The 23,192-nt window shown below is 39.9% G+C and overlaps 1 protein-coding gene across 1 annotated transcript in view; it reads right to left on the reverse strand.

Annotated features, from left to right (window-relative positions):
• NEB (nebulin) overlaps positions 1 to 23,192 on the reverse strand; it is a 201,774-nt gene that overhangs the window by 43,702 nt on the left and 134,880 nt on the right. Inside the window, exons 104-128 of the mRNA XM_065413682.1 lie at positions 22,080 to 22,184; positions 21,458 to 21,562; positions 21,261 to 21,365; positions 20,765 to 20,872; positions 19,665 to 19,778; positions 18,888 to 19,085; positions 17,356 to 17,460; positions 16,251 to 16,355; positions 15,627 to 15,734; positions 14,856 to 14,963; positions 13,875 to 13,982; positions 13,229 to 13,333; positions 13,033 to 13,137; positions 12,738 to 12,836; positions 12,353 to 12,463; positions 12,073 to 12,177; positions 10,455 to 10,559; positions 9,562 to 9,666; positions 8,662 to 8,766; positions 8,250 to 8,354; positions 7,414 to 7,518; positions 6,814 to 6,918; positions 3,640 to 3,744; positions 1,215 to 1,319; positions 902 to 1,009 (exon numbers count right to left, since the gene is read on the reverse strand). Of these exons, the coding sequence (XP_065269754.1) occupies positions 902 to 1,009; positions 1,215 to 1,319; positions 3,640 to 3,744; positions 6,814 to 6,918; positions 7,414 to 7,518; positions 8,250 to 8,354; positions 8,662 to 8,766; positions 9,562 to 9,666; positions 10,455 to 10,559; positions 12,073 to 12,177; positions 12,353 to 12,463; positions 12,738 to 12,836; positions 13,033 to 13,137; positions 13,229 to 13,333; positions 13,875 to 13,982; positions 14,856 to 14,963; positions 15,627 to 15,734; positions 16,251 to 16,355; positions 17,356 to 17,460; positions 18,888 to 19,085; positions 19,665 to 19,778; positions 20,765 to 20,872; positions 21,261 to 21,365; positions 21,458 to 21,562; positions 22,080 to 22,184 (2,742 nt within the window). The remainder of the gene's footprint in view (positions 1 to 901; positions 1,010 to 1,214; positions 1,320 to 3,639; positions 3,745 to 6,813; positions 6,919 to 7,413; positions 7,519 to 8,249; positions 8,355 to 8,661; positions 8,767 to 9,561; positions 9,667 to 10,454; positions 10,560 to 12,072; positions 12,178 to 12,352; positions 12,464 to 12,737; positions 12,837 to 13,032; positions 13,138 to 13,228; positions 13,334 to 13,874; positions 13,983 to 14,855; positions 14,964 to 15,626; positions 15,735 to 16,250; positions 16,356 to 17,355; positions 17,461 to 18,887; positions 19,086 to 19,664; positions 19,779 to 20,764; positions 20,873 to 21,260; positions 21,366 to 21,457; positions 21,563 to 22,079; positions 22,185 to 23,192) is intronic.

Raw genomic sequence — 23,192 nt, forward strand, 5'->3', positions numbered from 1 at the left:
ATCAGGCTTCTTTAAGGGGGCTCAAGTTGAGCTTTCAAAAATGTAGATACTCCAAATCACTGCCACCTTTGAAAATTTTTGTCCTTCAGAATTGTGTATGGGCAACTAGATAATATTAATACTTTCTACTTCTCATCTATATGGCCCTCATTACTGTTGTATCCACGTACCTCACAATCTTTTAATGTATTTATGAGGATGGGAAATCCTATTATCCTGATTTTACAGATAAGGATCTGAAGCACAAAACAACTGAGTGACTTGCCCAAGGTCACACAGGAAGTCTGTAGCAAAGCAGGGACTTGTACCCGGACCTCTCAATTCCTAGAGGAGTGCTATAACCATTGGACCAGCCTTGCTCTCCTATACTTTCATCCTTTCTTTTCTATAGCACCATTCATCTGAGAATTTCAAAAGTCTTTTACATACATTAATTAATTTAGCCTCAGAACACTGTTCTGGGGTATTTATTATCCCCACAGTACGGATGAGAAAATGGCGAGACAGTGATTAATCCAAGGCAACACAAAAGCTACTGGCCAACCCAGAGAGAGAAACCAAGAAACCAGACGCCCAGACCTGTGCTCTAAAAAGATAATAGCTCAACCTGCAGCTTTCATTACAGGTAAGAACTGTTCTAATTCCACCCATCATTACCCCATGAACTACGCTGAAAAGCTACATGAATGATTATAGCTTTTCAAAACATTGTTATATTGCCTGTGAATGTGTCAGATGTGGCAGGAGGAAATTTGAATTAAAATAATATTGATATATTCTAATAAGAGGCTAGTTGTTATGGCAGCATTACCTACAAGGTAGAAATAAATGGTATTGTGTAGTAAAATAAAGGTTAATTGTGCATCATACTGATATCACATACCAGGCATAGTTTACTTACATCACTTATTCTGTCTTTGACCTTGCGCATAAGTAGTAAGAGAGGGGTGTCATGGATTGTGGTGTACCCTTTAGACTTGGCCTTCTCAAATTCCATCTTGTAAATAATCTGAGGGTAAAAATTGTTAAATCATATTATTCTGGCTAGCCAGGCACAATTTAAGTGTTTTTTAAAAAGTCAAGTTGAAAAATATTGTATTGTGGCTGAGGAGGACTCAATTTTTTAATTAGCATACTTCAAAGGTCACAATTCAGAGTAGGAAGATGTACTTAAGATATATTTAGCATTATGATATTATGGTAATTATACTTACCTCACTGATTTGCTTGTTGACTTTTGCAGTCCTCAGATGTTCTGGGGTATCCACAATTGAAGTAAACTTGTCCTTCTGCATTTCATACTGCCTCTTGTATTTGAACTAATGGGGGGAAAGAAGAGGACGTTAACTATATGAAACAAGAAAACATCTTCAAGAAGAGACACAATCATGTTAAGTTTGCATACTGCAATGTATGGGCCCATCTCCCACTGAAGTCAGTGGAAGCTGGGCATGCATGCATAGACAGAATGTGGCCCTATGAGCCGGACTGCATGAAGCCCTTATTCATATTGGAGCATCTGGGCCTGCTTGTGTGAATTACTCCCGCATGTGGTCTCATGCTGATTCCAACGTGAATAAGAGCTCCACAGTCTGGCACTGCAAGTACATCGGCCTGAAGGTGTAAAATAGAACTCTGAGATTAAAAAGGATTCTAAGCAGTTCTGTAAGGTCAGTGAAAGTGCTGCTTTTGTTTTTAATCACACTGGACAAGATTCCCTTTTAAAATCAGTACCAGGCTGAAAGACTTTAATTAAGGTCTGGGAAAATATAAACATGGCAGACTGGACCAAGCAAACCCTCTAAATATTTCATTGCATGCCAAACAATATTGGGGCACCGATGCCATAACAATGCTTGAAATATGTGTGTATAGTTTCTTTAAGGATCATTTTGTCCAGCTCTGAGCCTAATCCTGTTCTCATGAAATACAATGAGAGCTGGACTGGGCACTAGGAATGAAAATTTACTACAGATGGGCTAGGGACAGGTGGAGGAAATCCAGAGTTTTTAAAAAAACTAACTCACTTTATTCCCTGAATCATCCAAACTGAGAATATTTTGGTTACAAATGAGAAAATCATGCATGCATTAGAGACAAGAGCAGCAAGGGACACAAAATAAAGAAAAGAGTGTACAAACACCACTCAGAACAGACTCGTCTCATGTGAACATGCAGGTCAGGCTGAGTGCTTATTTTCCATACTTCAAATATACCCGAGTTTACTTGGCAACATTTTAAACAAGAAAATAAATAGAATTCCATGGCTGAATTCGACAGAAATTGTCTAAAAATGCCTTTGCCATCTTAGTGCTGTGCAGTGGGATTTTATTAATGTTGATATAGTCTCAATCTATTAGCTCCCATGTAATTGCTTTGCAATATTACATTTTCCATGTGTAGCTGAAAAGGAACAGTATTAGCTGGCCTATTAGAAAAGGGTGTTGTGGGTGGGTTTTTGTGTTGTTGTTGCTTTGTTTCCTTTTTTGCCAATGACATGGGTAACAAGTATGTACGGAATGAGGACACAGAGTGGAATTTTACAAAATTTAAACACTAACAAATGCAGCTGACTCAAGTACAGATATAAATATGTAACAGCTCTGGAATGAGTTGCATTAACATCCGCCTGGTACATCCAGAAACTATGTAGGAGTCCAGATTTGATGAGTCTGGAAAACTAAATCTAAACACTAAATATTAGAATCATTTACGTGTTGATGAATTTACTTTTCTTCATAATCAGAAATTTTAAAAGTGTTTGTTTTTTCTTTGTTCTGTAATAATGGAATAGCTAAATTGTGCTCCCCTCTGCCCAATGTGAACATAAAGGAATAAAGAGCTTCTCCCCATTGCATGCCTGCACAAGGACTGCCTGGAAACTAAACTGGATGAAAAGAAAAGCTGGGGCATGCAGTAGGTGGAGCCACAACTCCCTCGTGTTCTCCTCCCCCCCCCCACACACACATAGTGGCAAGAGTACACTGCACTCCTCCTTGCACTACTGTAGAGCTCTGAAAAGTATGGGTCTTCTGGAGACACTAGGACTCCCAATGCTCCACCTGGGATGGTGGGACTCCAGACCATTTTCAGTGCAGAGCTGCAGATAAATGCATAAAATAAATGCTTCCTTAGGTTTAAATTACATTCATGAGCCAGTTCTGTCCAGGGGACTGTGCACAGGGCACGGTAACACTCAGTATGAGAAAGGATGGCACAACCGGTTCCTGGGTGATATGAGTGATGGATGGGATACAATGCCACTTTCACAGCTTCATCCTACAAACACTTATGAACATGAGTAAAGTTACTCACCTATGTAAGAATTTGCAGGATTTGGCCCATGAACTATGTTAGGAAATATTCACTATTAACATTTTTTACTGAGGGTTATAATGTGGCCCAGTAGATGAATGGAAAGCCAGTTCAGGCTCCTATGGGAGCTGGATCAGGCCCAGGGAATAATAGGTGTAATTTCAGATGCTACATTACCAAGTAAAGAATAGCAAATGCATGGGGAAACATTAGAGCTCAAGATCAGTAGAAATTCAGAGAATTCATAAATATTAAAATGTTAAAAATTCAAGCAGCTAAACTGTGTGTATAATGCCTTCCTGCAACAGCAGCCATTCACATTACCTGGCTCCACAAGTTTGTGTTGTAAAGCGCTGTCAGCATATCTGGTCTCAGAATTTCATTACATCCATGTTGCAGGAACAACTTGGCGCTAGACTTGTATTTTTTCTGTCCATGAAAAGAGCAATGAAGCACAAAAGATACTTGTGAAGCCAATGAACAGTACAGCTTTAGATTACAGTCACATTCAGAGTGATGAGATTTAGGCAAGCATAATGTGTACTCACATCATTGCATGCCTGGACAATATACATCCATATAATTTTAAACATGCATTTTTAATGAATGGTGCCAATTTGTAGGGCCTGCAATGATTTACCAACTCCTTAAAACAATCAGAACATTGAAACACCTTTTGGAAAATAAGAATAAATCTTAGACCAAAAGGGCATTCAACCAATCGAACAAGCTCACAGTTGCCTTATATTTTTTCCATCTACTTTGCAAATAAGTGTAAAAATCATTTAAAAAAAAAGAAACATAGTCAAGAATAAGTGCATGATCCAACATCCACTGAAGTCAATCAGACTCTGTCCATTGATTTCAATGGACACTGGATCAGACTGTAGGTGAGAAAGATGTATGCAGGATTGTTGTAGCCCTGTCAGTCCCAGGATATTAGAGAGACAAGGTGGGGGAGGTAATATCTTTTATTGGACCAACTTCCTCTGTGTAAGCTTGAAAGCTTGTTTCTCTCACCAACAGAAGATGGTCCAATAGAAGATATTACCTCACCCACCTTGTCTCTGTGAGAAAGATGTCATGCAAATATCAATTGATGCACAATATATGAGAATACATAGAGAAAAGACATAAACTAGTTAACTCAAAAAGCAGCTGTGGTCTTCGGGTGGCAAAACAGATACTGTCTGATAACGCTGAACTAGAACATTGCAATATCATAGGTGAGACTATGACATCATTGGCTATAGACATTTCAGGCAGATAAAGATGTGTGTTGTGTGCGATCCAGCCACATTTTGCTTGCACTGGTCAGCACTGCTACAGTAACTGACTGCTCAGTTCATCTCTCCATTTGGCCAGTAGGATTCTAGGCTCATCCACAACAAAACTATAACTATCTTTCCTCGTCTCATACTCAGATTTGTATGTTAAATTGAGGCATAGTAAAAAGGCGAGGGCACAAAGAAACCCTGAGATAACAGCTTCAAAGCGGACATCTTGTGCATAATATTTAAGATTTAAAAGGATACTGTTCAGGACCTCACCCAAATTATAAAAATAAAGAAAAAACAGAGGAAATGTGGATAATTTGTAAATAAGGCTAAGATTTTGTCACGGATATTTTTAGTCAAAGTCAGGGACAGGGGCAATAAACAAAAATTCACGGAAGCCCATGACCTGTCTCTGACTTTGACTAAAAATATCACTGACAAAATGGGGCTCCAAGGTCCCTGCCGCCACGGTGAGTGGGAGTTCTGGGGTCCCGCTGTGCGGCAGCTGAGCAGCTCTGGGCCCCGCACCACCCATGGTGGCTGGGAGCTCCGGGGTTCCCTGCCACCTGTAATGAGTGGGAGCTCCATGGTCCCCCACCATGGGGACTGGGCTGCTACAGGCTCCTCTTGCCTACCACAGCTCTGCGGGAGTTTCCCTCCGCCTGCTGTGGCTGGGAGCTGCAGGATCCACCCACCGCAGCTGGGAGCTGCGGGGTCCCCCGACCAGGACAGGGACTGGGAGCTGCAGGGTCCCCCCCACCAGGGCGGGGTCTGGGAGCTGTGGAAGGGCCAGCTGGGAACTCCAGCCTGGGGCAGAAAATGTCACCAAGGTCTCTGGAAGTCACGGATTTCTTGAGTTCTGTGACCTCCATGACATAATCATAGCCTTATTTATAAAACAAATTCCCAAATTTATATTTAAGGGTACAAGGTAAAACTTAAAAAAGACTACAGCCCCTTTCTGCAACTCTCTCCTAAGCTGCCTTGTAATACCCACTCTGCATTCAAAAGAACTTCAGAATCATCCCTAGATGGTCAATATATTGAAAATTAAATCCTTACTGCACAAATATACACCACTCAATACAATGTTAGATCATCCGCATTTCTGTAAATATCACTGGGATGTATCACTATAAATCATGTTGTAAAATACACTTTTGGCAAGCTTATTTAAACACATGCAACTGCATTAAAAATATATCTTTATGCCTGACTTATTAAAATAGCTCATTTGTGCTGTTTAACAAAGATAACTCTATGATATAAAAGGCCCCTTATAGCATGTGCTGGTTCTTTGTAATATCTGCAATTGTGAACAATTATGACATAGTGGTATTGGAAATACAATCATTTTTTTTCTATACTTAGAAGAAGAAATACTGTATTGCATCTGCTACTAAATGTTGACATTTTAATGCTGACCACTGTGAGAAGATGTCAGCTGAGTAAAATAAAATATCTAGATGCTATATTCTGAACATCAACTGTCATGTCAAAAAGTGCTAGAGGTTGAGTTTGGTTATATTCTGGAGATCTGTATGCCAGCTTTAGGCTGACAAAAACTATGTCTAGAACAGAGTTTTAAAAAGGCTTAGTCCATCATTTATAAAATACAGCATCTGTTCTAGGAGTCACAGTGGCTACATTATCAGATTACTTTAATCTCGGCCCAGTTGCAATTGGTTACCATTGTGCATTGTTTCTTTAAATCTGCAGCAGGGGCTGGGGAATTCTAGCATGAAGCTCTGTGGTGAAACACAAAGATGGATAGAATAGATTTGTGGGTAGTATTGTTTTCCTAATGCTAATGAAGTTCTTTATTCAGTGTGATTCTTTACCATTTTCATATGACAATCACAAGTCAAGTTTTACTGATTTAAAACCCTGTTGCTAAAAAGGAAACTGATACCTTTCTGAGTTACTGACTCTTTATTGGTCAGCAACTGAGAGCTCTTTGCATTTTTACTGCTGAAATGTGGGTCAAAAGGTTACTCTGTTTTAGTTATTATACACCTGCTTTATTCATCACTATAGATATCAAGAACATCCCTGCCCTTCTTCATTTTTGTCTAACTTTAAGACACATTTGTTTTCAGTAGCTTTTCATTTATTTCAATGTATTTTCCACTATGCAAGACAGATGAACTTTTAATTTAATGAAGGGCCTTGAGATGCCACTTTATCATGATATGCTATATAGGTCTGTTATTGTACTTACCTCATTCATTAGCTGAGTTGCATGTTTAAAATGTCTATTAATTGGACAGTCTGCTACATACTCAAACTGAGATTTTGTCTTTTCAGATGACTCCTTGTACTTACACTGGAGAAAACAAAGAAACTAGTCATTCCAGCGTAAAATTAAAAGAAAGACCATGAAAAAATATGAATTGAAAAAATGTCTACCTCAAAGGAATAGTGGAATTATTGCATATATAAATACATTTAAAAATGAAAAATATTACTTGGGTAATGTAGCTGTAGATATAGAAGTCTACTGTTTGTAATGGTCTTCCAAGGAAAGCAATGGAAACATCAAACCTTCAGACATTATAAATTAGACTTGGAAACACTAAAAAATGTGCAGTAGAGAACAATTGCACTGGCAGTGGATAGAAAGGATTAACTAAAAGGTTCCTTTACTCTGATCTGTATGATACTGTAATTTGGATTATTTAAAATGTGTTGCACCAAATTCTGTCCTGAGATATGCATATCCATATCGGAGGGCAGAATTTGGTCCTTTAGCTAAAAGATAATCATCACACAACCAAACTTTAAAAAAATGCTTCCAAATGTCATGCAGAGATGTATGTACCCCGCTGTAGAGGACTTTGTTCTTTTCTGCCAGAGCAAGATCAGGAGTATCCCAGGCATAACAACCAAAGCCTCTGAGCCATGATAAGTCTTCTTTGTATTTAACCTGTAGAAAGAAAGTAAGAAGAGAAATTTAAAAACTTGGAATAATTTCAGATGGCAACAAAAAATATGATCCTACTAATGCTGAAATACCATCCAGCTCTAAGTCGAACACACAACAGTAATAGTTATGTGAGTTCCTGCATCAATTACCTTGCTAACTACATTTGTTTTTATACAATTAAGGGGCCGGCTTGTGACCTCAGTTAAATCATTGGGATTGCACAGTTGTAATTGAGAGCACAGCCTGGCCCAGGCATTGGGTGAAATCCTGACTCCAGTGGGAGTGTTGCCACAGGATTTCACATATTAAATCTAAGCCATGAAAAAAAATGAGCATTGTTTTTATGTCTCAATAACATGCTCACAAAAAATCACCACTGAGATAGTTAAAAGTACCAGTGTCTTTCACACGTTGTAATAAGCCAGAAAGACTGCTAAAGTGCTGCTAGGGGCTTGTCATGTGACAAACAAGTTCAAGCAACAGAAATAGGGCCCAATTCAACTTCCAATGAAGTCCATGGGAGTTTTGTCACTGCTTTCAATAGGAAGTGGCCTTATTCACTTGATTTGCTCTGTTGATTCCGAAAACATGCCAGGCAACCGCAAAACTGATCACTCTTTCATTTCAGCAGAAGATACCTGAGAGGAGTTAAGGGACACCGCAGAGCCCTCCATTTTGGACACCTGCTTTAAAAATGCAATGTCTAATATACAATAACCATTCAAACTCACATCGCTGATAGCATCTGTGACTGCACGATGATGCAAGTGCTCCGGACGGTCTGGGATAGATCTCCAGATTCCCAACTGGTTCATATAGTTTTCCTTATATTTCACCTACAAAAGGAGTTGAAAAGAAAGTTGTAAATGATGTAAAACAGTTCGAAAACATAACACATTAGTCACCCAATTTTATGACATTCCTACTTCTCACTACTGACTCTCCCCAAAGTCGTACTTGAAATGTGGGGCCCGATTCTCATTTACACTAACCTTTTACACCATACTAGCAATGCAAAGTGGCCTTAGTGTACATGAGAATTAGGCCCAGGATCTTTCACTGGGAGGGAATTAAATATAAAAGCTCTCATTTCATACAGTTAATGACAAACATTAATCAGGACTAGAAATGCTGTATACGTACACGGCTGATGTCATCAGTGACCTTGCGATGATAGACAATATCCAAGGCATCTTTCACTGTGTGATATTTACCCTTTGCCTGCTCAAAGGTCTCTTTGTAGCGTAGCTGATAAGAAGAAAAATATGAACAAATTAGTTATATAGTGCAGAGCGGAGGTCTTTTGCCTTTCTATTTTGGACATGTGTAACTGAACAAGTTGACCTGATGGGCAGCCCAATACATATGGCCTTTCAGATTTTTAATGGCCCAGGCGGCAATTTGCAATCAAAAATGTACACCACAGATCTCATTCTATAGCAGAACACATCTACAAGTAACTTTAAATTAATATTCCACACTTGAAACAAAAACTCATTTCATCCTCAAATCCTTACCCAGGTCAGCTCAGACAGAAATTGATTTTTTCCGAATCTGCATTCTAAGTAAAAGGGAATGAACGCTCAGCGAGGACTGAGGTTTATTCCTCAAACAGCACTGAGATGAAGAAGTGGGATAAAAGCATTTCTGTGCTTGCTTCCAGCACGAGTACTTTCACTCTAATCTATATTATTTGTAAATGTCACATGGGGAGGCAATTCATTTTGTCCTGATTTATTTATCTCGCCCTCTCTTTTTTTTTTTTTTTTTTTTTTTGACTAGCATATTTGAACACAAGATTGGCTGGAAAAAGACAAACATAAGAAGATATATGGTGCCTTCAGTCCAAACATAGGAATCTCACTGACATTTTCTGATCAGCATGGAGATGGAGTGACAGATACAGCATGCACCACAGTGGGATTTGGATGCACGGGCAGTCTTTATTTTATATATTGCCATATGTTCATTTTCCCTAGCTCCTTTTCTGCTCTATCGAAAGATGAGAGAAAGTGTCAGTGATGGTGTCTGCGGGATACATACATCACTAGCATTCCAGTAAGCCTTCTTAGCCCTGATGAGGATAGGAGTGTCAGAGACAGTTGTGTACTTGTGCTTCATCTTCTCATATTGGGCTTTGTACTTTTTCTAAGATCAGATGGCAGGAGGGAAAAGAACAAAAATATAATTAGTGACAAAGATATTTGCCCAGCTGATGTTGTGTTAACACCCAGGGAAGCTACATTTAGTACACTTTGTTGAGCGTCATTACTGCAAGATACTAAGTGCATTCAACTTCCACTGAAGTCGATGGGAGTTGAAGTTGCTCAGCAGCTCCCGAAAGGTGCTCAGCACCGTGTAGAACCAGGTCCTAACCAATCTGCTCTGCATGATGCCTTACAGAGGGGTGGACACATTTTTTTATTTTGGGGGTTGGGGCTAGAGTTAAAAATAATAGTTGTTGAACCTCACTTTAATGAGTAGCTTTGTACCATGACAACATTTGTCCACTTTTAATAAACACATAAACCAGCTTCTGTTCCAAATTCAGGGTTTCATTTATTTATTAATGTAGCCCTTAAAGGGTTTATTTTATTTTATTTTAATTTACTTTATTTTATTTTATTTTATTTTATTGGTGGTGAGGGGGCAGGTGCTAAAACTACATCCATGGCTTCATAAGTCTGAATATTACAGATATGCATTTAGAAGCAGATGATTTTTCTCTTTTATAAAACATTAATGTGTGTTAGAATTATATAGTAAATGAAAAAGTACCCAGGGATCATACAAGGAAATGTAATACTTAAGAATCAGAAGATTTAAAATAAAAGAAAGGTGTATTCTGTTACCCCTACACTCCTCGCCCCTATTAATGTTAGAATTGGAACCGTCACATAGTATAACTGTGCTGAAGATGGGCGCAGGTATCTTACCTCACTGACCATGTCCTTCACGTGTTTTGCAAGCGTCAAGGCTGGGGTCTGATCACCAACATGGTGATGGGGTCTCTCTTTGGTGGCTAGCTCTACATACAAGTACTGTGACAAGGAAAGAAAAACAGAACATTCAAAGAATATGTTTCTAATGAACTTTATCTTGGGAACCCTACAAAATGACTGTGTGCTGAAAATGCGTACGCACACACAGACATCATGAAAATGTAATCCAGTCATTTATCTTCCAGGCCCTCCCGCACCTCATCATTCTTCCATCTCAATACTCTGGCTACTCCATAAATGCAAGCAAAATATTTACGAATCAAAATCCCAAAGGAGCATAATAGCAATGGCCTTCACACGGCCCTTATTAAGAGCTTTTATTCTGGGCCATCCTTAAAAATAATTACTGATTATTTACAAGATCAGGGTTTCACCTTTAGTAACTGGAAAAACTACAGGGTACATACCCAGGTGTAAATTAACAACACGTATGACAGATGCACTAATTAAAAGCAAGTTTCTGGCTTTGACAACCACATGCAGCACTGGGGATAGCAGGAGATGTAGCGTCCAGGTGTAGCACACCAGGGGCGGCTCCAGGCACCAAGCACGTGCCTGGGGCGGCAAGCCGCGGGGGGCGGCCTGCCGGTCGCTGTGAGGGCGGCAGTCAGGCTGCCTTCGGCAGCATGCCTGCAGGAGGTCCACCGGTCCCCCGGCTTCGGCGGCAATTCGGCCATGGGTACGCCGAAGGCGCAGGACCGGCAGACCTCCCCGCAGGCATGCTGCTGAATCTGCGTTACCAGCGGACCTCCTGCAGGCACACCGCTGAAGGCTGCCTCACTGCCATGCTTGGGGTGGCAAAATACACAGAGCCGCCCCATAGCACACACATTCTACATGTGGAGGGCAAAGGCAGGCACAGCTCCTCATGGGGCACTAAGGGGAGACTGCTCATATGTATGAATTATACCTTTAAAGAAGTACAGAAGGGAGTCCACCTTGTGCTAGCCTCTGAGTGCTAGCACTTGCAGGAAGGGTTCTGGTTCTGGCCTATTTTGAGCCACTGAGTGCTGCAGCCACTCTAGGTAACTTTCACACACTGTGAATGCAAGGAGCCTTATTGTGCTGGCCCCTATGCACTAAGGGAGAAGAACTCTTTGTACCCTCTGCCTGTTTTCACACACACACACGCACGTGCACACACTAGACCTACCGATTTGTCTAAGCTGTACATGCAGGTTTTTCACGTCACTTGGCAGACTGCACATCAATTAAAAAATGTCATCATTTTACCTGGCTAATGAGCCCATTAATAAAGACAGATTTATTTGGCTACCTGGGTTGGGATTTTAGAGAATTTGAATGGAGTTGTATTGGGGTTTAATAAAGATTTCTGCTACTTCAGATGAACAGAACTGGACATGTTTGTTAAAGAAACATCATGAGCTTGAGAATCATGTTGTCATTTGAAAATGTGTATTAATCATTATTACAAGTCATCTCTAAGATTTCTAAGTTGACTTGAGAAGGGTTGTGGGGAGCACTGTAGTAAGATGGATTTAACGATCAACACAGATTCCCAGCCCCTTTTCTATTAAGGAAGAATTTTTACCTGACTCTGTATTTTCTGTCCTTTCTTGGCTCGTAAGAAATCTGGTGTATCAAGGATCGACGTGAATTTCGTCTTTTGCTTCTTGCCTGCAGCTCTGTAAACCACCTAGAAGGAGACAAAGCCTGGCAATTATTTCCTTTGTTACAAATGTTCAATTAGCATTTAGTTAATCAAAGCTGGGAAAGGATAAAGTCTAAAATACATCAGGAAATCCAGTGAGATGATCTGAGCTTCTTTTGATCATTGCCAACCTGAACAGATAAAATAATGCAATACTTACTTCACTCAAATGTGCCTTCAGCTCCTGAACTTTCCTGTATTCGGGAGTGTCCAGAACCACACTGTATTTATCCCGCATCTTCTTTGCCGTATTGGTGTATACGTAATTAGACTGAAAAGGTAATAAACATGACACATAGGAAGCTGCAGTATTCTCAGCAGTGTATAGAAAATGTACAGGGGAGGCTAACATGGGTAATGGCTGCTACAGCGGCATCACCCTCTATTGCTATTACTTTGAATCAGCTGTTTTGAAGCAGCATGGCACGAAACACTCTGAGTTCCTTAATCATTCTGACGTAGCACTTACCACAGATCATCTTGACAACTGTGCATCAGTAAATAATGAATCAATATTAAATTGTGTGTCAGAAAAAAGAACATACCCAAAGCTCCCGCAAGTGACGAGCACGGACCATATCAGGAGTATCATATAGGAAGCAACCCAGGCCCCTCAACCAGTGTAGATCCTCTTTGTATTTATTCTGTGAAGCAATCATAATAACAGAAAATTAAAAGTTGATCCTTTTGGAAAAAAGTGAATCATCAAACAATCACATTATTTTAGCTTGTATACAATTTAAATGTCAAGTCAAATTCTTCTCCCATTGACATCTGCACATGTGTGACTAGGAAGAGAGTTTGGCTCATCACATTCAAAGGCAAGGTATCTTTGCTTACATCACTTGTGATATCTCCAACGTGGCGGCAATGGATCACTTGAGGGGTGTATGGCAAGGAAATCAAATGTCCCCGCATCTTAAAGAAATCTGCCTTGTAGATCAGCTGAAAGACAAAAGGGGAAATATTACATATATTTAATCATGCTGAATATACCAAGCATCTCCTTTTTATAAAACTGAAAAATGAGACATACATCACTGATAGCTTCCTGTGTGGCTTTGACTTGGCGAATTTCTGGTGTGTCAGGGGTGGTATGAATCTTGTCCTTATTTTTGTGGTATATCTCCCTATACAGCCTCTGCACCAAAGGAGAGAGTATTCCATGTGTTAAAAACAGAACTCTTAAACGAAAGACACAAAGCATCCGGGTTAGCAGAAAATAAATAGCTATTGCTCTGTTAACCGCAGACTTCCTTCTACTTCCATGCACTATATAGTACAGAAGGACAGGAGAAAATTGAACCACTTTACTAGAAAGGTTTGGTTCTTATACGGTGAAGACATTTCACAACAACTATTTGATTAACATCTTAGATTCTCTGTAACACATTTCCAAGGCCCAGATCATGCAAACACTTATGTATGTGCTTAATTTAAGCACATTTTAAAATCAATGGTTAAGAAAGTGTGTGGGTTTTTTTGCAAGCTTTGGGCCAAAAAATGTTGAAAATATGGCTCTCACTAGCACAAAGACTTATCAGTTTCTCAAGAGCTTTTATGAAATAGCAGCTAGATTGTTTTATGAAATTATGTTGTAATGTATTTTATTATACACCAGCAATATCAAATAATGATGCATTAATACAAACATATATACTGGTAATTAACATTTACAGTACCTCGTTAAGAACTTTATTCACTTTCTTTATATGCTCAAAGCCAACAGCTTTGGGCCCAAGAGTGTAGCCTTTAGCCTTGATGTGCTCATAGGCTTCTTTGTATTTAAGCTGTAAAATTAAAAAAGAAGATTTAAAATAAAAGGGTGTAAGAACAATCATATATGATGTTGGATGTGACTGCATCTGTAATAAATGCCTGTTTATCTACTACTATTTACAGCCAATATAAATAAAGGACTACATTCAGGTTTGGCAGCTTCTGTACAGCACAAAGAGCCAGACTTTTAAAGGTATTCAGATGAGAGTAGGTGCCTAGGCACGTCTGAAAATCCTACTAGGCATCTATATGCATTTGTAAGCACCTAAATACCTTTAAAAATCTGTATGGGTAGGTGGTGTATTGAGGGCTTAAAGGATATTCAGATTCAGCTAACTCTGTGAGAGCTTCTGCCAGAAGGGCACCCCAGCACAAATCAAAGCCACGCTCTCCCACCAGATCATCCTGCCCTTCCTCAGGGGTTAATTTTTCCTGGGGCAAGGTGGCTCCCACTGACAGAGTTAAATCAAGCCCAAAATGTGACCCTTATCCTGAACTATGGAAAATAAGCCACACATTTTTAATAGATACATATCATGCTAACTTTGAGAGATTTCATGACACATTTGGATTCTGTGGCTCAAAATGATGTAGCAGAAACTAATCTTTGGGGGGCTATTTCTATTGAGATTAGTGATTTTGTTTCACTTCTCATGCATTTGATAAGGTATAAATATCAGAGGGAAATTTATGTCATGATAGCAAAATATTCAGATCTCTGTACAGTTCATCAGCTTTTACAGATACTCAGGGCAAACATAATTGGCTGCATAGCTGAATAGCAACTTCCTTATAGCAATATTGTATGTTCACATAGGATGCCTAGAGATCACCAAATATTCTCTTGCAAACCATATCTTAAAAGAACTTAGTATATTACTTACATCGCTGCCTATGTATTGGACATGTTTAGCAAGCTTAAAGCCTGGAGTATCTGGTGGGAGTTTGTATCCAGTGGGGAGGGCATGTAAGCCAGCCCCCCGGTATAGATTCTGCAGGAAAAGTAAAAAAGTTACAATTACATAAAATATGTGAGGGAGTTTGTTGGTATTGCATAGCAAGTATCTTCTTTGCAATGGACCAAATCTTTCCCTTTTTAACTCCACTGAGGTCATCTGAGGCATGCAGATAATAGAGATATATCAGGTATCCTTGTACATTCACGCAGATTTTTTAGTTTAATTTTAGAGCAATAAAGACTAGCCATGACAGGCCAGAGGAAAAGCTGAAATCATCACATAAGCTGGGTTTTGGATACAAGGAAGAGGTTTAGAGAAAATGAACTCTCTGTCTCTAAACCCAGAATGCAATGAAGAAATGCTGGCTGGGTCTTGCATAGATGGCTTTCAAAAAGCCAGATGGTTTTGAACAGACTGTATTCTGGATCTCCGGTCTTGGAGTGCAGCAAAGAGAATGACGGCCTCACAGATTGGATTGCTGGCTTTGAAAGGTTTGTATTCAGAGCTGGCATCTTCACCGAGAACAATCACAGAGAACATAACCAGTTCTAATGGGGAGAATTCCCTGGAGTTTTGTAAACTGGAAATATACACTCCCAACTCCCAATATTGCTGAACAAGCGTATGTGACACCCAACAGCAGAAGTTGGCCATTATTCTTTAGTATCCTATTAGAAATGAAAACTCGATACTTACTTCACTCTGTATCTTATGAGCATGCTTTGCCCGCACCAAGTCCACTGTTTTATCGGTGGGGGTCATTTTGCCTCTAATATTATGCACATATGCATGGCGATAGACAGCCTAGGAAATAAGAAAAAAACAATTAGCCTATTGATACCATTTCATGATATGTGTTTGTCTAACTCAGTGATTCTCAAACTGTGGGTCAGGACCCCAAAGTGGGTCACGATCCTGCTTTAATGGGGTCGCCAAGCCCCACCGCCCAAGGGCTTCAGGTTGTAGGCTCTCTCCTGGGGTCGTGTAGTAATATTTGTTGTCAGAAGGGGATCACGGTACAATGAAGTTTAAGAACTCCTGGTCTAACTTATTGCGGGTCAATTAGTGTTTGCTGGCTTATCAGGACCATCTTTTGAAATATGTGGAGGGAAAAAGCTTCACATTCAGGGTATGTCTGTGTGGAACATGCTTGCCATGCTGCTGAAAGCAGCTGTTGCCTAATATTCTATTGATGGTATAGCAAAGGGTGGTAGTGGACTAGCATGAAGTGATTCCAACACGTCATTAAATGTTATATTATTGGAATTATTGAGACATGATACATATCATACAGGGATGAAATGTGGTATAAATACTTACATCACTCAGATTCTTGCCACTAATGACATTCTGGACATAATAAGGAGTGTCAGTGATCATGGTGTAGTCATTCTTCATTTTCTCTGCGTTAGATTTGTACTTAATCTGCAGAGAGAAAGAAAATTTGATTTTTGTAAGTCTGGTTGTTTAATTAAACAACTTGCTTATGCACAATATTAGTAATTCAGTAAAGTCAATTATATTTAAGCAAAAAGAAAAGAAAAAAGTACTCAGGTGAGATATTTGACCAGATAAAAACAGTCATAGCACTACACTTGGGGAACATTAGAATACTTCAATAACACAATATTAGAATACTTCAATAACATAACTATTCTGTCATTAAATATTTGTATGTACCATATAAAACCATGAGCCCCCAAAATTCTTAATAAAAACTCTTGAGGAGATGTGTTCTTTGTAATCAAAACCATTATCTACAACTACTGCAACTGCTTAATCCTCAACTAATAATGGGTAAGAAAACTTTGCCTGCAAAAAAAATTGACTCATCAAAATCAATGACATATTACTTCTAGATTGTATGAATTTTCATTCAGTGCTGCTGTACAGTATACACAGCACAGTGGCCCTGTCGCAGCTTCCAGGGAGCCCCCCGAGATAAGTGCCACCCAGAGCCTGCACCTCTCGCCCCCTCCTGCACCCCAGCCCTGCCCTGAGCCCCCCCACACACACCCAAACTCCCTCCCAGAGCCCACACCCCAACTCTCTGCCCCAGCCCTGTGCCCTCTCCCGCATCCAATCAGTGGCCCTGATTCAGTAAAGCATTCCCATTCCAGGAGAACGCCTCAGCATGTATATCCCACTAATGTCAATCAGACTTAAGCCCATTCTTAAGCACTTTTCTGAATATGCATGGACTTAAACAAATGCTTAAGTGCTTTCCTGTGGGGGGGAGGGGGCCTATATGACAACACCTAATTATTGCAAATCAATACAATGTAAAGAACTCAATCTGAACATTTCAGTGTAAGGAGGACATGCAATGCCCTTCCAGGCTTCGTCCCCATGGTATTTTAAAGAGTGAGACTAGATGTGAAGGAAACTGAAAAGCAGAACCGAACTAGAGACAATTCAGACTTACATCACTGCGAAGATCATATGCATGTTTGGCATGCAGAATTTCAGGAGTATCCCAAACAAAGCAGCCAATGCCTTTCAGCCAGTTAAGGTCATCCTTGTACACAATCTAGAGTATTATAGAAAACAAGGAACGTTTGAGAATTTCACTTCATCTTAATCCCTTAGCTATACATTAACCCTAGATGACAGCTTTCAATAGTAAATATCTTTTCCAATATTCTGAAACTAATTTGCCTGGACCCTGATACAACAAGCACTATTGGTTCTTTTAGCTTTTAACTGAACTGAGGGTGCAGGGTGAGGGAGCCTATACAATTAGAAGTAGTTTGACGGGAAGGTTTTCAACTAACCTGTATTTTGCATAATGATGCATTGCTGCTGAAATAAGTTAGTTATACACCGGGCATTTCAAAATCCAGGGAATTTTGCCTAATACAAATGATTTGTCTTTCTCTCTCAGATTCTGGGCATTTTTTTTTCAAAATCTGAGTGTGTTTTTTTTAAAAGCAAATACAATCAAAACATACTTTAAAAAATCTAAGCAACTGTGTGAAAATTTGTATTTTCTGAAACTAAGCAGAAAACACAAATCTTCAGCGAGATCATAAACCTGTGCTAATGCAAGGAATTCTCACAGTCCCTGTTTCCAGCAGCTATACTTATCGGTATGAAAGACAGTAATAAAAAGAAAGAAGTACTGAAAAAAGGCTGCAATTCTGAACTTTTTTTGGTATGCATATCTATTCTGTGGATGAAATTCACTTTACCTGCATATAGACAGAGTAACTGGCTGCACCCAATTAGTTGATGGAGTAGCAGCTACTGCCCACAAATACACCTCTACCCTGATATAACGCGACCGACCTGATATAACACAAATTCGGATATAACGCGGTAATGCAGTGCTCCGGGGGGGGAGGGGGGGGCTGCGCACTACGGTGGATTAAAGCAAGTTTGATATAACATGGTTTCACCTATAACGCGGTAAGATTTTTTGGCTCCCGAGGACAGTGTTACATCAAGGTAGAGGTGTAACACTTGCATGTTCTACTGCGGCCACTGGATTTGCAGAAACACAGAAGTTATGGCCCTTCCTCTGGCCTGCCCCCATATTGGAGCAATCCTGGAGAGCCTTTTGCCACATGGGTCAACCCACCCGGGGCATCCAAATTTCCAGAGTACCTTGCACTATTGATTAATTACTTTGGGTAATTTATAAACACAACATGGGAAGGAGTTTGAAGAACTGTCTGATCACTAGACTTGCAGTGCTGTGGTCTGATGTTCATACTGGGGAGAAACCAGACTGTACCTTTTCAGCTTGATCTAAGCTAAACACCTGTGGTATAAGCAATGTTTGTAAATAGTCTTGGACAGCTGTTATGTGCGGACATAAAACAATGCACAAATATTGCCATCTCAAGACGTTCCAACATTTTTTCTGCAACACAATTTCACCTATTACAGACAGAATCTAACAACAGAAATCTTTTTGAAAGTTGAACAGTGACATAATATAATTTGTAGGCTTACTTCACTGAGCTGGTCAGTGACTTTTCGAACATGAGCGTTGATCTGAAGGTCTGGTAGGCAGGTCCACTCATGGAGATGTAGGCGATAATCAATTTCACTGACTTTTTTCTGTGTGGCCCTAGCAGCTACAATGTCTACCATGTCTGGAAGAATGTGGATTTTGGCCTTGTTCTTTTCGTAGACTTCTTTGTACAGACGCTGTGAAATTAAAATATTATGTTAATAATGGGAGAAAAGTGTCTGACATCATTTTAAATTGTTGATTTTCTTATGCAATAGAAGTTAGAACAAACATTTTCATGTTATAAGAAGGTTCCTTAACATGGTAGTTTTTGTAGGGTAGACCCAGGGCCGGCTCCAGGGTTTTTGCCGCCCCAAGCGGCGCAAAAAAAAAAAGAAAAAAAAGCCGCGATCGCGATCTGCGGCGGCAATTCGGCGGGAGGTCCTTGGCTCTGTGCTGGAGTGAGGGACCGTCCGCTGAATTGCCGCCGAACAGCTGGACGTGCCGCCCCTCTCCGAAGTGGCCGCCCCAAGCACCTGCTTGGTAAGCTGGTGCCTGGAGCTGGCCCTGGGTAGACCTTGTTCTACAGATACACTACCAAAGGCTTAGCCACAAAAGAAAATGTAGCAGAACAAACACAAACATATTTCTATACATATTGGAGAAAGTTTAGTAAATATCGATAGTTGCCAAACATATTTAAATATGAAATCTTGATTAATGTATGTGGATGCTTTGACTATCAGGAGAACTTAAATTTTAAAAAAGATACTTACATCAATGTTAAGCTTGCCAACTCTAAGGCATCTTGCTGTGTTGGGATCATCTTCAACGCTTCTGGGTAGAGTGTAAAGTGCTTTAAACTTATCATATTCCTCCCGATACTTGACCTAAGCAGAGACAAGGAGATAAAATGACTTCCTCCAGGAAGACAACTACATTTTTAGATCCAAATTCACTGGTAACTGAAGTGGGCACAACTCCTTTGAGGTCAGTGGAGACTGAAAGCAGTTCAGGGCAGGATCTTGTCTTCTGTTTTGTTAGGTGTACCTATGATGCCATATAGATAATGACAGCTTCCAGATGAATTTTGTAAAATAGAAGGAATAAACAAGTTGATTAATTTATTGTAGGAAAATGATTCCAGCTCTCTATATTTACAGAGGTCGATATAAAAATGTTCAGGAAGGGAACTATCTTTTATGGGTCTCAGTTCAGCAAAGCAGCTAAGCACGTGCATGAATCCAGCCATATTCAGCAAAGCACTTAAGCACATGTGTAACTTCAAGCACATGTTTAAGTACTTTGTTGCATAGGATGGATTGCTGAATGAGGCCCATCTATCATATGTCTTGTATAGTGATTGTCAGGAAGAGCTTTCCAACAGTACCGCAAAACGTGAATTATGCTCATCAAAAGATGAATCACAGAAATATGTCTTTAGTTGAACCTGTGTGGTTAAATCCACCAAATGTAACAGTATCTCAAATTCAAATCTAGCCAGAGGTTTAGATCCTGTTGTCTTATATCTAAAAATTGGAAATATAAAAAGCGAAGAAATTGCTGAAAGCAAACTTTGGCTAGGGATATAAGAAGCCAATCTTTTATTGAAGTATTTGGTAGAAAGATTGAGAAGGCTCTTGTTTCGAGCAAGAACCAAGTTGTGGTCAATAGATAATAAGGCTGCCAGGGGAGAAGAAATTACTTGCATGAATGACTGTGTACCTACTCATAGACACACATTTGAAATAAAAATAAATAGTAATATTAAATTTTTGTACAGCTGTGCTATGTAAATGCAAAGCAGAAAAGGGCTTTATTGCTAGCATTAATGAGCTGCAAAGATAGAGAAGCTTAAAATATTATGTTAACTTACAATACTAGCATTATGCTTCAGTTCTTTGGCACGAGACAGAGAGACGGAATCAGAGGACATTTTGTAACCAGTGGCTTTCACTTTATCCCAGGCTTCCTTGTACAGGTTCTGAGTGGGAATACAAAGATCTCTGAATATGTTTTTCAAAACTCTTACGTAACACACAGTATAGGAAAGCAATCAAAATCATTTGTATCTTAACTTAAACCCTTGCAGACCTCTGAACTCTTACTCAACCCTGATCGACTGAATGTTGGTTCAGAATAATCACCCACCAGGCCCAAAAGCTCATTCCATGAGTGACAAAAGCCAGCTGTTCATCCACTGGGGCCCAGTCTCCTGCAAGAATTGGTCCCCAATTGTGCTTTGATACATGGAATCAGCTTATCAATACACTGTATTTTGCCTAGCATCTGGAACTAAGGAGTTTGCAAAAACAAAATAAATCCCAGCACACTAGCTCCTTGAAAGAAACAAAAGAGTTTAAAACACTCACATTGCTAAAAAGATGTTTCAGATTTAGGGTTCTTTCGTGATCCACTGTTTCCACCACAGTTGTATATTTGTCCTTAATTTTGTGATAATTTTCTTTATATTTCACCTTTAAGGAAGATATAGTGATTAATTCACTGTGTTTTAACTATCTGTGGGAATGGGGGAAAGTTTCTGGGTGGAAAAAGGGGAATGACTCACCTCACTAGCATGGATGCCGCTCTGGACCGCAGTCACATAAAGCGGTGTATCGGTAACAGCACTGTAGTTCTGCAAATTCTCTTTTCCTGCAGCTGTGTATTGCAGCTAAGAAAACACAGACAAAAAGTGTTCTAAGAATAACTAGACTTGCTTCCCTAGCAACTTCATCATGTTTTCTAGGTCCATCAGCCATCTATTTCCTTTGTTAAAATAGGTCTCTGTACTGTATATTATAATTTTTATTCAGAAATGTTAACAGCAAGAAGTCTTGGGAGCTGATCACTCCACATGAAGAAATTTCAGCCGTGGAAAGTCCACATCTAAGCAGACCAATCTCGCAATCTTCAGACTAAAATGAACGTGCTTGTTCAAACTCTGTTAAACTGCTTCCTTTCCAGTTCTCCTTGGTTCTGTGCTTTTCTCAATAACAGGAGGAAATAATGAGGTCTCTATCAGATAAGCCTGGAAGACTACATTGCATTTTTTTTTTATTTGGCTGATCTAAAGCATACTGTATAGCATCAAGCCCTGCTCTCAGCTATGGTGGTGTAAACCCCAAGGAATGTAAATGAAATAAAAATGTGGCCCACCATCTCTTCTTATTTGAGGAAGATTTGCTTACTTGGCTTTGGAGATCATATGATTTCTTAGCATGCAGGATTTGTGGGGTGTCCCAGACATAGCATCCAAGTCCTTTCAGCCAATTTAAATCATCTTTATACACAACCTGTAAAGAAGAAAAACTAAATCAGTTCCCAGAAAATGTGCAACCTGCCTGAAAGGTGGTAATTGCATCTTCCCCAAATCAAATAAATGTCTCCCACATAGCAAGGCAGAGTGCTACTCAAGACTGTGACCCAGTCTTATTCACTAATTAAAATCAGTTTTGAAAGTTTATATCTGAGAATGAAGAAAAGTGTTCAGTATCACAGTTAGGCCAGGTCTACACTACCGCGGTAGTTCGACAGCTGGCAATCGAACTTCCGGGTTCGATTTATCGCGTCTGGTCTGGACGCGATAAATCGATCCCGGAAGCGCTCGCCGTCGACTGCGGTACTCCAGCTCGGCGAGAGGAGTACCGCGGAGTCGACGGGGAGCCTGCCTGCCGCGTGTGGACCGCGTCTGAACCACGGTAAGTTCGAACTAAGGTATGTCGACTTCAGCTACGTTATTCACGTAGCTGAAGTTGCGTACCTTAGTTCGAATTTGGGGGTTAGTGTAGACCAGGCCTTAGTCTCTGCTATTTTCAGCTTTTTCTACAGGAATTTATATGAGAAGTAAAAGTAGAACAAAGTGGCAACCCACAGCATGTAGAGTCAGATTATTCAGATGTAATCAGACCTTCTTGGGTAAAAAAGGACCATTTCATATTGATTTTATAGTACAATTATATGGTCAACTAAGCCAGTGCATTCCAACCTGTTCTGTCAGTTGTACCAGTGTACTGGACTTTGATCCCTGTCCTTGGTGCAGCACCCAAAGGTGGCAGGGCACAGGTAAACCACTTTTGCACTCTTCTGATTCCAGAAGCTTCTGGGAGCTGTTTTTTTTAATTTTTTAATAATTTTTTAATAATGGAGATATCCCATCTCCTAGAACTGGAAGGGACCTTGAAAGGTCATCGAGTCCAGCCCCCTGCCTTCACTAGCAGGACCAAGTACTGATTTTTGCCCCAGACCCCTAAGTTTTGGCCCCAGTGTAAGTTACAGCAGTCCAAAGGGAGCGTTATGATGCC

Source organism: Emys orbicularis, chromosome 11 (genome assembly GCF_028017835.1).
Source record: "Emys orbicularis isolate rEmyOrb1 chromosome 11, rEmyOrb1.hap1, whole genome shotgun sequence".
NCBI lineage: Eukaryota > Metazoa > Chordata > Testudines > Emydidae > Emys > Emys orbicularis.